We start from the raw sequence: 14,217 nt of genomic DNA, 5'->3' as shown, positions 1-14,217 counted from the left end.
CCCACTCCGGTCTCAGTCCCGTCTCTCGTGTGAGAGACAGCGACCGAACCGTCGACGGAACAGCCTCGGCTTCATTGCGCCTTACCAGGCGCTGCTTCCTTGTTGCTGGCCATCCTTTCGTTGGCGGCATCGATGATCTGCACCGCCGCGTCCTGGAATGCCTTGCAGATCTCCTCGGCCAGGTGCTTGAACTCCGGCACGTCGTCGCACGACACTGCGAGCGAAAAGTCGTTGGCGTACGAGATCATGCCGATGGCCATGGTCGACTTGCCGGGACTCGAAGGTGGCAGCACGTGGTAGCTGTAAGCCTCGTGATCGCCAAACTTGACAGGCTTGGGAGGACCGGGCACATTGGTGGCAACATGGTACTCTCGGAAGGCACGGTAGTAGATCTGACGCAAACCTGGGTAGTTGGGCAGGTAGGTGATGCGACGTTTGGCAAAAGCGTTGAACACCTTGAAGAGGATCTTGGGTCCATACGAGCGCTTGACACGGCCCATTTCGCGATGTACCTGGGCCAGCTGCTCCTCGAAATCGGGCTTGTCCTCCTTCTCGAAACGCAACCAAGCGATCGACCCTGTGGTAGCATTGCTGAGAGACCAGTCACCCTTAGGACGAACAGAGATGGGCACAAAGATGGCAACTCGCTTATCCTTGTGCCTTCTGCTAGGATCGACTCGCTCCGAGGCAATGCGAAGAGCACGGGCAAGGATGGCAAGCGCAACGTCGTTGAGCGTGAGGTTCAGCTTGGGCGTGCCGTACGCCTTGCGAATCATCTTGATGTCGTCCATATCGATGCCCTCGCTGTGGCAGTACAGTCGGCCTTCGGCGCGTTTACGCTTCTCCTGATAGAGGAACGACTTGCGCTTGCGGAAGTAGAGGCCGCGAACCAAGTGACCAGCGTGCTGAATGGTGCCCCACATGCTAGGCTTGTCTTCGCGCTGACCGGGTCGCTTGTTTTGCGAGGTGTTGGAGTCGACCTTGTTCTGGATGTCGCGGATGCCGATGCCCTGCTCGAGTGCACCAAGAGCGGCGTGGTAGCTCTGGATCATGCCTTGACCGTCCGAGAAGCAGTGGTGGATCTTGATCATGAGTGCACTACGACCGCCATCGGAAGTGCTGAGGCCATTGACGACCAGAGCCTCCCAGATGGGCTTGGAATAGTCAAAGTGGCGACCAAGGAACTTACCGGCGAGCTTGTTGAGTGCCTTATCGTCGCCGTCACCGGGACATTGAGCGACGTGCTCGATGTTTTCCTTGATATCGAAGTCAGGAACGTATCGCCATCGAGCCGGGCGGAATAGCGAACCTGCTTTGAGACCTTTGCCATAGTTGGTGCGACGACCCGCATCGAAGTCACGGCGAGGAGGCGACGTGCCAGGCTTACCACGCAAAGTCTCCTTCTCAAGCTTCTTGGAGAGTTTGGGGTCGAGGTCGACCACGTACCTGTATTTGGGATACGTCTCGGCGAGCACCTCGAAGAAGTTGTCGACAGTCTCGAGATCGAGCTCGGATTTGAACATGTAGATGGAGAAGCACGAGGTGGTGTAAGAGTCGTCTTCCATCAGGAGTGCCAGGTTGTCGATACCGGTCATGGGATAGACAGGAGGCTTGTTGGGGGAACCTTTGCCGAGCTTGGGCGTCTCCCCGTAAGCTGCGCGAAGATGACGTTCGCGAGCCTCGTGAGTCTGCTCGGCGGATGGCAAGGTTGGATCTTCTCCCCTGCGGAAGGCGGCACCCTGAGCCGCAGCCGTGCTCTGCCCGCGCTTCTCGGAGAGGGGCTCTTGATCACGCTGGACAGCGGAATCACGTTTGCGCCCATGTCGCCTTGACGAGCGACGCGATGATCGATTTGCTTGATGTTCCTCGTCTTCCAGTGCCCGCTCTGAATCGCGAGGCGACTCATGTGCACTGACTCGGCGAGAAGAGCGCCGGGAGCTCTTGTGAACGCCGGAGGGCGAGCTGCGGCCGACCTCACGATCAGCAGCTGCACGAAGAGCAGCGCCCTGCTCGGCAGCGGTGCCACGACCATGGGAAGGCCTTGCGTGGTCACCCGAAGCGCGAATTGCGTCGGTCATGACTTGTTGACAAGATTGACGAGGGGAGCTGATGGAAGACCGGATGAGGGAAGGAGTGGGAGCAGCGCTATCGACAGCGTCGTTGCTGCTGTCTGCGTCCGAGTTGGGATGCGAATCAAGGTATGCCTGCTTGACTTGAGAGCTTGTACGAGGGGTGCCAAACTCTTCGTCGATAACTTGGACCGAGGAGTGAAAAGAGGTGGGGGGTGGACGGTATTTGTGGACGCGGTCGAAAGCGGGAGCGGGAGGTGAAGAAGTAGAGTAGGAAGATGAGGTGTGGAGGACGGATGGAAGGCCAAACTTCATGCTGCCGATCTGGAAGCTGATGACTGACAGGATCAGTGGTTGAGATCGAGGGCTGCTGCTTGCCGGCTAAACTGCCGGATATGCGTACCGACCGATCGTGCGCCAGTTGCGTGAAGTCCAGAGGTTGCGCCAACGAAAGCGGAAGGAAAATCAAGGTCCGGAATGAGGCGGTCACAAGACTTCTTTCTGTGCCTTCTGCGCAATTATGCAGGTGCAACCTCGCTTGGCTGCCTTTGGGTCGATCTGAAAAGTCCGAAAGGTGCGAAATTTATATTTGGCGTTTGAAAAGTCGCATTCGAAGCGTGGCGTGCCGATCCACGACAAGCAAAAGAAGAGAAGGCTTACGCGACGTCCGTTGAAAAACAAAGTTGAAAAACAAACTTGCAGATCCTTTGCACACGCAGCGTGAACGTGATGGTGTAAAGTGGAGGCCAAGAAGCCAAGGTTCGTTTTTGGCTCCTTAGGCTTGGCTTGGATGAAAGTGTGAAACAAATGCAGTGCCGTCCAGCAGTATTGTGCTTGAAGGTAGCCAAGGGAGGGTGGGATGAGGTGGTGGTAATGAGGACAGCAAGGGTACTCAGCACGACTGTCGACCTCTTATATCGAATGCGGTTCGCAGAGCTGGAGGTGAGGACGTCAAGTAGACTCAGCAGGTTACGATGAGTCCACAAGCGAACAAGGGTCGCAATCTACACTGTAGAAGCACGGCATGCTTCGATCGCCACGCAAAAACTTTGGAGCGGCAACCGACCCGATTGGTTGCTGACTCGATGGCCAAGCACGTTGTCGTCGAAGGATCTGAATCCGATAATGTGGCTGGCCGTGCGTATGATTCAAGGGCTCACTTATGCCGTTGATTGCCACAAGATAAATCCACGCAAGCAGCAGCCGAAGTTCTCAAAGCCTCGAAGCTACCGTCAGCTCGAGCGATCAAAGCTAAGCGAGCAATAGAAGGCGGCACGCGAGCCCCTGACAGCCCACAGAGATTACAGGGGCGACCAATCCAGCAAGACCTTCACGCAGCAAGACCTGTGAAAGCATTATTGCCTATCTTACGATTGTTCCAGCCCACCGACGCAATCATCTTTCATTGTCGCACGCCGAGCTCAGTCGGAACCGTGTCGAGGCGGTCACAACCCCTCGGCACTTTCCTCACCCCTTGTGGTAACATGGTTTCAGTCTGAACGGACATGAAGAAGGACAGGTACCCACAAAGTGGGTCACACACAGCCTGTCGCATTCAACTTCAGCCGATGATGTGATCTATGAAAGTACACGGCATGACAAGTTTCCACGGCAAAAAGATGATATTCTTGCGTGAGCCAATGACATCGACACGGAGCCAACGAGGGTGGCACCCTGAAAAAGTCGGAGATTTTCTTCGCTTCGGCAGGTTGACGAGTTCGGATTTTCGTGCAGCTGTCTCTGCTCAGCTGTCGGTACCACCGAGCTACAGTGTCACCGGTCCAGTTTGCTATAGATCCAGCAGAGTGTCGCAAGCCCTTCGAGAACATCGTCGAAACATCGTCTTGTGATCGAAATGTGGCTACCTCCCTCACCGGCAGGTTTCGTCTCGGCCCTTTCCATCACGGAACAGCTTGCAACACATCTCCAAGGTCCGTGGAGGTGAAGTTGCGCGTATCTCTCTACTGCAAAAATGACGCGGTGCAGGCTGAGAGATGGTCACGCTGATGAGACGCTGGCACCACTGCGAGGTACGTACAAGCTGATAGTTGTAAGAATGGATCAAAGCACAATCATCACAGCCACATACTGTATTGTCGGACGCCTTTCACGGACTCGCACCAGGTGGGTTCAATAATGCTGCAGTCCGGTCAAAGATGCAAGACCCTGAAGCAAGCGTGATGGACTCACATGGCGCCACGTCTTGCCAGTTTCCTAGTCTCTGCTCTGTCCGAGTGCCCTCTTGTGGTTGACGTCCAGTTGCAGATCAATTGCGGTCTGCTGCAGCAACTCTATTTTAAAATGACAGACAACACGTTCCTGTCTCGATGGACGCGCTTTCAAACGGCACTTTGATGCTGATGCCATATTTTGCCATGGAATCGCTAGAAAAAAAAGCTCCGTACGCGAGCATCGGAGAGTTTTCATCTTCTTCTTTGCTGTCAAAATTTCACCGTGTCTAGTCTAGACCCTCGAACGTCCGGCTTCTCACCAAGAGGCTTAACTCAGCAAGGGCAATGGAGCTTCTCGTCCGATGATTGCCAGTTGTGCACTCTTCGCTCGCCCCATCCACAGCAGTGAGGCGATCCTTCCCTTTGGATCGCAAACGCAATGGCAGTCGCCCACCAATCGGGCTTCGCGTGATTCTTGAAAGAACGAGATGAACGTTACACGTTGTGCCATCTAGGACCGAAGCGGGCCGCGGTATCACTTGTTAATCAGCTTATCTCCTTTCTCCCACTGCCGTCTGCATTCAGACAAAAGCAATGCCACGCCCCTCGACTGTTAGCACTTTGACCTTTCACACACCACTCTCGCGACATCAGCAAGCTACTGTATCTGCTGCGTGCGCTTTCAGGTGCTAGAAAGAAAACCCGGGTTGCTGCGAATGGGTCAAAGACCGTGCAGGCGTATAAGGATCGATGAAGAAAGCTGGCAGCAATACGCTATACCTTCTGTCACGAGGTCGTACAATATCCCTGCAAAGCAGCAGTTGCCGTTATGCCAAGATGTGCGGATTACGATGAGCAGAATCTCGTCCCATGCCACGTGTTACTGACGCTGTGCATCAGCGCAGAAGCGCGTGAAAACGGACCGGAAATCTATTCGGGACACTTGTTTATGGGGTCTAACATTTTATGGGCTAGAGTTTGATCTGATCGGGGCCCTTTGGGCCACCTACAAATCTGCACGATCGTCGGCCATCTGCCGCCTCCACACCGAGCCAAGTCGGCCATGCTTGCTCGGGCCAACCTTTTGAAGGTCGAAGAACGCTAGCTTGTCCTGCTGTCAGCCTGCAACATCGCCTCCTGGTTCATCACAGCCACTATTGACGACCAAAAGATCGACACCATGAGCAAGCCAGAACTCCTACTCCAAGTTGTCACAGACGTCATCTGTCCCTGGTGCTTCGTAGGCTCTCGCCGGCTCAAAGCTTTCCTCGAGTCGGACGACTACAAGAAGCAGATCGCACCTCACGTTCAGCTGCTTCTCAAGATCGAGCCTTACATCTTGGATCCACGACTTCCCGCAACTTCCTTCGACACGCCCGACAAATTCTACGATGCAATCGAGAGGACAGCCTACGAGAAGAATGCGCCGCCGACGAAGAAATTCTACTACTCCTCCAAGTTTGGTAGTAATCTAGACGCTTTCGACGCCAAGATCTCGACAGCGGGCGAAGAGCTGGGTATGCCGAGATTCGACTGGACGAGCGAAGGCAAAGTGGGAGCGACATGGAACGCACATCGATTGGTGCTGAAGGCTAGCCAGTTAGACGAGCAGAGCCAAGGAAAGGCGGGTGAGGATGATGTAACAGCGGCTTTGCAGTCGTCGCAGGTAAGGCTGATGGATCGCTTGTACCAAGACTTCCACTCCAAGAGCAAGGACATGTCGGACAACAAGTATCTTGCTGGTATCGCGAAGGAGTTCGACTTGTTCGACTCGGAAGATGCAGCTCAAAAATGGCTCGAATCGGATGACCTCGAATACGAACTCGGGCACAAGCTTCAACAGGCCGATATGAATGGCGTCCAGAGCATTCCTTTCTACATTGTCAACGTAAGTTTGTCACACCAGCCTTTTCGGACTGTGCTCCTCGCATGGCCCAAGATTGAAGCTGACCCTCTTCCACTAACTTAAACATATTCTAGGACGGAGCGGACCACATGAGCGAGACCGGCTCGCACGACTCGTTCCTCAAGATGATGCAGATGGCCGTCGCGCCGTATGTTCGCTGAACCTAGGACCATGCATGGCGTTGCCCAAAGCTGACAATTGTCAAGTGTCGATCAGAAAAAATACCCAAAGCTCAGAGTTGCTACATCCGAGCCAAGCTTCATTTAAAGTTGTTCAATTGCTGTCGAACAACGCTATCACAGGCATCGAGAGTAAGATCGTGCTTTTCGGGCTGCAACGCCTTTGTAATGGTCGTCCCTGCTTGCCGTTGCGTACATCATATGAGACTGTCTGAAAGGTAGGACAGGGTGTCTTCGATGTGTCACCCCGCAAAAGCGCAATGTCTGGTTACCACCGCGAGGATCTGCGTGTCTTGACAGCTGCGACGCGTGGAGAATTCACAAGACTTTTTCACCTTATTGCAAAGTCGCACAAACTCGTCGGGAGGCTCGCATAGAGCGCTCTGCAGACGGTTCATCTTGCGGCCCTCAGGTGGACCCTGGCGCGCAATGCAGGGCCGACAGAGCTCGTTGCGTGCGGGTGTCTGTCGAACACAGCACCGCGACCTTGTTCAATCTTGAGCTGGGAACTTCTTTCACGCAGAAGGGCCGCGCCTGAGTCTGTCGAGAAGCATATATATACACACCGCGCTATTCCAGCCCTTCCCCTGCTTGAAGTCTTCCTGACCCTCCCACGTTACCCCAGCCCTCTGCCCGGTAACAAGAACGGATCTAGCTCGAAAATGCCACCGACTGCATCTGTACCCACGGTCTACGACACGCATTGCGACGGCGCCGGTCTGCTCCCCGTCACCAAACCATGGTCTGAATCCTACTGTCAGCTTCGCAAGTACACCAGCGACATCTATGCCACCCTCCCCTTCCCTGACCACAGCCTTCCCGACTACGACTGTACCGGCAAAACCGTCATCATCTCCGGTTCCAACTCTGGAATCGGCAAGCAGGCCGCACTCTACTTCGCTCGAGCCGGAGCAACCGTCATCCTCGCATGTCGACTCACTGCCACCCACGAACAGAACCCTGAAGAGACTCGTGCCGAAATCGTCTCTACTGCCGGTGTAGCAGACTCCAAAGTCGAGCTTTGGGAGATCGACTGTTCCTCTCTCGCAAACATTGAGAGGTTCGGCAAGAAGTGGCAGCAATCGGGTCGCACTCTCGACATCCTGGTCAACAATGCAGGACTCTCAGCTGGTCAAAGGAGGATTACGGAGGAAGGGTTTGAGCTGACCCACGTGATCAACTTTCTCAGCCACTGTCTGCTGACGTTCTATCTCTTGCCGAGCATGAAGAAGAGCTCGGCGCCGAGGGTGATCAACACCTGTTCGATCTTCCACAACGGCGGGAAGTTAGATTTCGCCAACATGGACAACGAGAAAAGGACGCCGATGGGACCAGGATGCGTTCAGGCGTACTGCGATTCCAAGCTGTGGTTCTTGATGTGGTCTGTCGAACTGCAGGATCGTCTCTCCCGCTCCGACGACTACCGACACGTCATCGTACACGGCATCCACCCGGGCTTCGTTGGATCCAATGTGTGGCACAACCCAGACACAAAGACGTCATACCTAGCCCGACTTCTCCTCAACACCATCGTCAATCGCTTCGCAATCGACACAAAACAGGGCAGCTATGCGATCATCCACGCAGCGCTCGAACCGAGCCTCGGCTTGCCCTCCAAGCTCACCAAAGGCGGCAACAAACCGGCTGTCGGCGAGAGCGCCAAGTTCGGAGGCAAGTTCGTCAACCGCAACATCGTCGATATCCGAAGGCCAGAGGTGGACGACGTCCTGGCGAGAAGCAGGTTGTGGCAGAGAGTGCTGGAGGACGTGGCTGCGGCCAAGCGTGGTGTGGCGGCTGATCTGCCCGATCACTTTGACAGTGTCAAGGCGCTCGGCAAGTCCACCAAGTAGAGTCAGGAAGGTGGAAGCCGTTAAAGTCGATGCTCTGTTTGCGGATCCCGCGACGTTATGCTCTGTTTCTCTCCATTACAGTTCCTCATTACCTCAGAGCCTTCCGTTTCTACCGTGGACATACCCTGCACATCACGAAGACAGCACAACACGCACCAGATCTGTTGCAGGATACTTTATGTCTAGGTTACATTCACCATTACATTTGATTTAGAAATACAAAGTCTATTGCTGAAAGTCTAGGCTGGAAGTTTTTACGAAATGTACGGGCTGCCAAAGTAGCTGACGCTGTCTCTCCAAGAGCACTGCTGAGCCCAGACACGTTCAAGGACGTCCGAGGCAGTCGATGGTCCTGCCGTACCTTTCCACTGCGACTGTCGAATGAAGGAGCGCACCTGGGCACGCTCCGCCTCGTCCTGTGCATACGAACCAAGGACGATGGCTGGCCACATGAGACCCTGCTCGAGCTTCTCCGGAACAGCGGACAGCAATGCGATGCTGCGCGAGACGAGTTCTCGGACTGCAAGGCTCGTGGCGGGTCGGTTGAAGACAGTAACGTAGAGATCGACGAGCAGGGCATTGCGATAGAGATGATTGGCAAGCCGAAGTCGATTCACGATGGACTTCTGCTCGCCAGATGACGACGGTGTAAAGAGCGAGCCAGATTTGAACGCTCGAGTCACAGGGGCGCTCGCCTGGTTGGCGTCCTCGTCCTCGTGTGGCTGCTGGTCAGCGTTTGCCCCGGGAGTTTCACTCGGACTGCCGTTGAGGACCGCCTGCTGCTCGGCCTCGCTCAGGGTTCGCGAAGCGCCTTTCCAGAACGTCCCTGCCTCCAGGTCGCGGATCACCAATCCCAATTCTTCTCTGAGCGCCAAACTGTCCAGTGCTGCCGCGCCGTCCTCGGCTCCGCTTCGACTGCTCTGTCGATTGCCGTAGGCAACAGCTTCAGCTCGCTTGAATCGTCGCATCGTATCGAGAGTCTCGACCACCAACTCGATGGTGACCATCGAGACGCTGTATGTGGTCTCGGAGACGCTTTTACGCACTTGATCAAACGCAAGAGCATCCGATTCGCTCCAGTTGAACGGCAGGAGCCTCTTGAGACGAGCTGGGTTGTAGTCCCAGTCGGTGATTGCGGTATACTGAGACAGATAGCATTCGTAGAGGCCAACCACAGTACCGAGAAGAAGGAGACCGCCGTAGTTCGTAAGATTGTCCGCAGAGAAGATTGGTGGGTCCTCCGGTGTACCCACGATGGCCTCGCCGCTGACCGACGGAAACAGTCGATGTGTGGACACGTGCTCGACGGCATCAGCAAGGAATTGCTCGCACTGGTTGAAGTACGAAGGCAGCATAAGAGACTTGCCAATCGAGCTGCAAGCGAGGATGAGCAGTATCATGGTGGCAGCGTTGCTCCCGGCTGGCAATTCCTCTGCGCTGGCGTTTGGGTTGGTCTCGATGACCGAGAATCGACGGCGTCGACTCGGCTGCTGTTGCGTCTGAAGCGCTTTAATCGCCGAGAGGTGATGTCGGTTGGCAAGCTCTGCCAATGCTGTTCTGCTCTGGTCGACGCGAGGTCTCGCGACGTCGGCATGTTCGCCCTGCTCGTCCGAGTCTACGCGGCCATTGGCTTGATGTGATGCAGCTACAGCCGCAAGCGCGTGTGCCATAGCTTGACCTTGAGGCAGACGTGCGATGCCTTGAAGAAAACCAAAGTATGCATGGGCACCCTTGGTGGGCTGCGTCACGACGGAATGTGGGAGCGTTTCGATGGAAGACAGGAACTGCTCCGGATCGGGATCGTTTGAATTGTAATCGAACACCAGCTTATGTCGGGGTTGCGCAAAACTCGAAGAGGGTCGCGGCGAAGGACTGGGTGGTGCATCGAGCTCCGTGGCGTCCGCATGGGCACGACCGTGCGCGTTAGAGTACGTTTTAGGTGCAGACCCAGGATACCAAGCGGGTTGATGCGAGTTGGGCGGCGAGCCGTGCGCTTGACGATTGGCAACGGCCGGGCTGACCCGATCAGCAGGCGATGTATCGGCGGAGCGAGCGGCGAGCTTCGGCGATGCCACGTTGCGGTGTGGAGGGGACGGTGCACCGTTCATAGGCGGAAGTGACGCCGAGACGATCATGGAGACAGCCTCTGGGCGGATAGGAGAGATGGGCGGCAGCGTGTCTCGGGCTTTGCCCTTGCTGCTCGTTTGGCTGTGGTTCGAAGCGGCTCGGTGGTGCGGCTCGAAAGATTGACGTGAGCGAGGATCTTGATACACTGGAGACACTGCCGTGTTTGAAGCGGATGCCGCAGGAACATCGTATCTCGCACGTTTGTACAGATGCTGTTGCGAAGTGTGGTCCCAATCAGCAGCGGCGCTTGCTGACAGAGGTGGAGGCGGGAACTGCTGCTGCGACATGGGCGGCTGACCAGCGACATGTGCAGTCGAATAGTAGGGATGGTGAACGCTTGAAGACGGAGGCGTCGAGGGCCTTTGAAGAGAGACAGATCGGTGCGGATGGTAGTCACGCTGAGGAGCAGGTCGATGGTGGTCTAGAGATGCAGAGTACGAATGATGATCCGACGCGGGAGCGTACGGGTGATGTTGGTGCGGTTGGTATGGAGTGCGACGTGAATGATGCTGCGACGAGTAGCCCGAGGTGGATGACGAGCGCGAAAGCATAGGCGATGTATGCATTGTCAAGCCGCTCTGGAAGGAGGTGGAGGAGGTGATAGATGGCGAGGCATGATCGCTTGGCGACATGGCATGGCCAGAGTCCGCTAGGGACTCGGAGCTTGCGTCCGGATAGCGACAGCCTTCACCAGCACGAAGGCATCGAGTGCAATGAGGGCGCGCTTCGTCGCACTTCTTCTTCTTGGATCGACAGTTCCAGCAACCAGCTTTTGAGCGCCGAAAGAGCTGACGCCGCGCCGAGGTGGTCATGTGGGCAGAGAACGGGGCGCCTGCCGCGACCTTGGCGAGGAAGAGTAGCGAAATAGGGCTGAAGAGCTCAGGCGACGCTACGCCTGGATGCTGAGGCGAAGTGATTTATGATGCTTAGATAGTTGGCCACGGTTGCGCGGCAGGAATCGAACAATGATGAGTGGTGGTCGCAATGCGTCTCGAGGTGAGATCGAGGTATGTGATAACAAAGATGAATGGAGCGGATGGAGCGGTCAGAAGTTGTTGTTGTTGTCGGTGATGGTGGTGTACAAAGTGATGGGGGTGGTCGCAAAGGCGAGAGGTCCAGGTAAGAAGGATCAGCGAAGAAGGTTAGCGACGCATGGACGAATGAGTGGCGCAGAGATGGCAGAGTCTGGGTCGTCTGGGATGTCTCAGCAGGAACGGGTCGCAGGTGCAAGTGGACGGCTGGGCCAACTGCCTGAGCGGACTAAGCGAGAGGAGACAAATCACAAGGACGGCTGAAGGAAGCGACCGGATATTCGAAGGCGATTTGGGTGGCGTGAAGGGAATGCCTGGGGCCAAGGACAAGAGAGGGGCGGCTGGAGAGGATGGATGACGAGCCGGACGTTACTCGGGCTGGCCACCAGGATTGAGAAGAGTTGGAGCGAGGTTTGCAAGACGCAGCGAAAAGAGCTTCGAGGAAAGAGAGCAGCTCAGCCGCGTACTGTAAGGAGGAGCAGCGAATTGGTAAGGGGAATATGCGCAGCAGCTGAGCTGAGGTCACGGAACGACGCATGGAAGCAGGAAGCCGGGTTTGTTTGTGGCTGATCCATCAAGCGAGCCAAGCGAGACAGGCGGAAAGAGCGGAGGAATATGAGAGTGCATGAGATATATGAGAGCGTCTGAATGGGTAGGCGGGCGGTCGGTCGGGCGAGCGAGCGAGCGAGCGAACGCACGAGGGGAGCGGGATGAAAGGTTCCTAAAAAAGCTCGTGGGCTGAGACCGGATAGGATGAGCACGTCGCCGGCCAACGTGCGGGTACTGCCCGTTTCTCAGGGGGCAAATGCAGCGTCAGGGAGGGGCCAAGAGGAGGGCAAGTTGCGGGTGCAGTAGACACAAATGGAACCAGACCGGTGGGTCACCATTGTGTAGGGTATGTATTGTAGCCGCGATGCAAAGGAACAGGGATCTGTGCAACACGCGGCTTACACCCAGATCTCGAAGAGATTGATTCATATCAAAAAACAAAGCAGAAATAGGTGGATAGGCGCAGAGCCAAAGTCTTATTCCCGATCTCCAAGTGAGACGTCTCAGGTCCGTCTGAACTTACAAACACAAACCACCCACGCACGCCTGTACAAGGGCGTTGTCTCGAAGGTTGCCGTGCCGTCTCAGCGGGCCAGATGAAGGTCGGCGATGTCTCGGAATCTAAATTCACCTCTTCATTTGCTCGTCGCAGCGCCCCTCCCCAACCTCAGCGGGGCGGCAGAACGAGGATGCCGGTACCGGTGCACAGGCGCAGAAACAAAGCAAGGGTGTCTCTTTGGTAGCGAGAAACAGGGTCAAGACGATCATCGCTCGGCTACGAAATTTCAGACATGACACCACGCGTCCGTACAGATTGCGTTTAGCCGGCTGCAAGCACATCAAGAATCGGAGCCACAATCGTATTAAGGTTGAGGACCGACAGAAGGGACGACCAAAAATGCGATGAGCTTCAGACGATGCATCTGCGAAGCGGCTAGTGTGCACCATGGATCCCGAACCTCAAGACCGAGCCTAGACACTGGTCCCTTAGCAATTTCAGCCAATGTACTGTTCCTGCGCCTGCTGAGTTGCCCGTTCGAAGTGTGGGATGCAGCAAAGTTGCAGCAGCGGACCGCCGCCCAGTACTCGAATTCAAGAAATGAGGTCCACAGCGAGTCAAAGGTATTGCTGTGGAAACAAATCTAAGACATTTTCTCTTTGCACCCGTGGCCCAAAATGAAAAAAGCTGGGCCCTAAATGTTCTCGGCCCCTCTTGTTTCGTATTTGAAATGATTTCATTATTGGCAAAGGCGCAGCCAAATTGACGTTCATCCAATGCCTTGCGCTAATTTGAATACGGGATCCGAACACCGTCCGCTCTTACATCGTCATCCCTGATAGACTGCCGACTGAAGAAGTTCGTCATGCTTGTCGAGGCTGGGAGGATATGCGCTCTCGAAGCGATTTCTCTTATTCATGTAGGTAGGCAAGTTTGCATCAAGTCGCCTCTACCCGATGCCGCTCATGGTCGCTAGGTACGCCGTATTCGCGTCGATGACGGATGAAAATCGTACCCTCCCCTGGGCGTACCAGTTGGTTTGCCGAGGCGTAGCTTCTTCCCTTTCGCCTAGGCACGTCGCTTTCCTCGTCCTTACACACTATGTCACAGAAGCCTGTGACTGTGCTTTGACCAGTACCGAAAGCGATCGTTGAAGCTGCGTCGAATCGCCATTGCGCGGCAAAAGTTTTCTGATGTGACCCAACTGAGACACGTCCTTCTTCTGCTGAGTCGCCGTCTCCCTCGCAAACCAGATCCAGATTCCTTCCACCAACCGTCATCCTTCACCGACAACTTCGCAACTTCCACACTCCGCTCGGCACGGAGCCGCCCACAGCCGCTAGAAGCTTTGATCAAGCCTCCGGCTGGGTTCATCGCAACTTCTGAACCCTCTCTGTTCCCGACCCTCTCCCTACATTTCTGTCTTATGCCCAGTGTCTCGGTGAGTTCGGTCTTTCGCGCCGCGGCGTGACTTGTGTGGACCGTAGAGCAGTGTCAGGGTGCCAGGACTCCGGATGAACGCCCGCCCTGACTCGCGCTTATCAGAGACATTCGGCGCGCTGGGGTAACGGTCCGGTCCGACCGTGTTACCGCACGAAACCCAGAGGTACAATGACAATAGACTCGTGGCCGGAACCAATTCATCCGGGGACACAGCTATTGTCCACGATCGTACAGCTCGCGCTTCTATACCAGCCTTGAATGTAGCTGTGCATTGATGCGCGGAACGCAGCGCGGGCTGAACAGTTTCCTGCAGTCCTGCCTTTGGACCTTCGTCTACGTGGCCAAGAACCAATGAAATTGTGGTGCCGAGTTGTTGTACCCGGGCAACCCGCA

The 14,217-nt window shown here is 55.6% G+C and overlaps 7 protein-coding genes across 7 annotated transcripts; 4 read left to right on the top strand and 3 right to left on the bottom strand.

Moving 5' to 3' along the window:
* Positions 1-71: 71 nt before the first annotated feature.
* PHSY_000164 (hypothetical protein) lies at positions 72-2,384 on the bottom strand (the record flags this gene model as incomplete). Its single annotated transcript, XM_012330807.1, has 1 exon — positions 72-2,384. The coding sequence occupies one exon, from the start codon at positions 2,382-2,384 to the stop codon at positions 72-74; it is 2,313 nt and encodes a 770-aa protein (XP_012186197.1).
* An 80-nt stretch (positions 2,385-2,464) lies between these two features.
* Positions 2,465-3,919, top strand: PHSY_000163 (hypothetical protein; the record flags this gene model as incomplete). Its single annotated transcript, XM_012330806.1, has 2 exons — positions 2,465-2,643; positions 3,778-3,919. 2 exons carry the CDS (start codon positions 2,465-2,467, stop codon positions 3,917-3,919), a joined length of 321 nt encoding a protein of 106 aa, XP_012186196.1.
* A 122-nt stretch (positions 3,920-4,041) lies between these two features.
* On the top strand, positions 4,042-6,307 carry PHSY_000162 (hypothetical protein; the record flags this gene model as incomplete). The annotated part of the gene is made up of 3 exons (XM_012330805.1): positions 4,042-4,099; positions 5,392-6,128; positions 6,221-6,307. 3 exons carry the CDS (start codon positions 4,042-4,044, stop codon positions 6,305-6,307), a joined length of 882 nt encoding a protein of 293 aa, XP_012186195.1.
* A 680-nt stretch (positions 6,308-6,987) lies between these two features.
* Positions 6,988-8,175, top strand: PHSY_000161 (short-chain dehydrogenase; the record flags this gene model as incomplete). Its single annotated transcript, XM_012330804.1, has 1 exon — positions 6,988-8,175. The coding sequence occupies one exon, from the start codon at positions 6,988-6,990 to the stop codon at positions 8,173-8,175; it is 1,188 nt and encodes a 395-aa protein (XP_012186194.1).
* Positions 8,176-8,429: 254 nt separating this feature from the next.
* Positions 8,430-11,114, bottom strand: PHSY_000160 (potential fungal zinc cluster transcription factor; the record flags this gene model as incomplete). The annotated part of the gene is made up of 1 exon (XM_012330803.1): positions 8,430-11,114. The coding sequence occupies one exon, from the start codon at positions 11,112-11,114 to the stop codon at positions 8,430-8,432; it is 2,685 nt and encodes an 894-aa protein (XP_012186193.1).
* A 573-nt stretch (positions 11,115-11,687) lies between these two features.
* Positions 11,688-12,789, top strand: PHSY_000159 (C6 transcription factor; the record flags this gene model as incomplete). The annotated part of the gene is made up of 2 exons (XM_012330802.1): positions 11,688-11,822; positions 12,535-12,789. The coding sequence occupies 2 exons, from the start codon at positions 11,688-11,690 to the stop codon at positions 12,787-12,789; spliced, it is 390 nt and encodes a 129-aa protein (XP_012186192.1).
* A 530-nt stretch (positions 12,790-13,319) lies between these two features.
* Positions 13,320-13,661, bottom strand: PHSY_000158 (hypothetical protein; the record flags this gene model as incomplete). The annotated part of the gene is made up of 1 exon (XM_012330801.1): positions 13,320-13,661. The coding sequence occupies one exon, from the start codon at positions 13,659-13,661 to the stop codon at positions 13,320-13,322; it is 342 nt and encodes a 113-aa protein (XP_012186191.1).
* Positions 13,662-14,217: the final 556 nt, after the last annotated feature.

This window comes from Pseudozyma hubeiensis, assembly GCF_000403515.1.
Source record: "Pseudozyma hubeiensis SY62 DNA, scaffold: PHS4, whole genome shotgun sequence".
Classification (NCBI taxonomy): Eukaryota; Fungi; Basidiomycota; class Ustilaginomycetes; order Ustilaginales; family Ustilaginaceae; genus Pseudozyma; species Pseudozyma hubeiensis.
The sequence above is the reverse complement of the archived record's forward strand: the minus strand, read 5'-3'. Positions and strand labels throughout refer to the sequence as shown.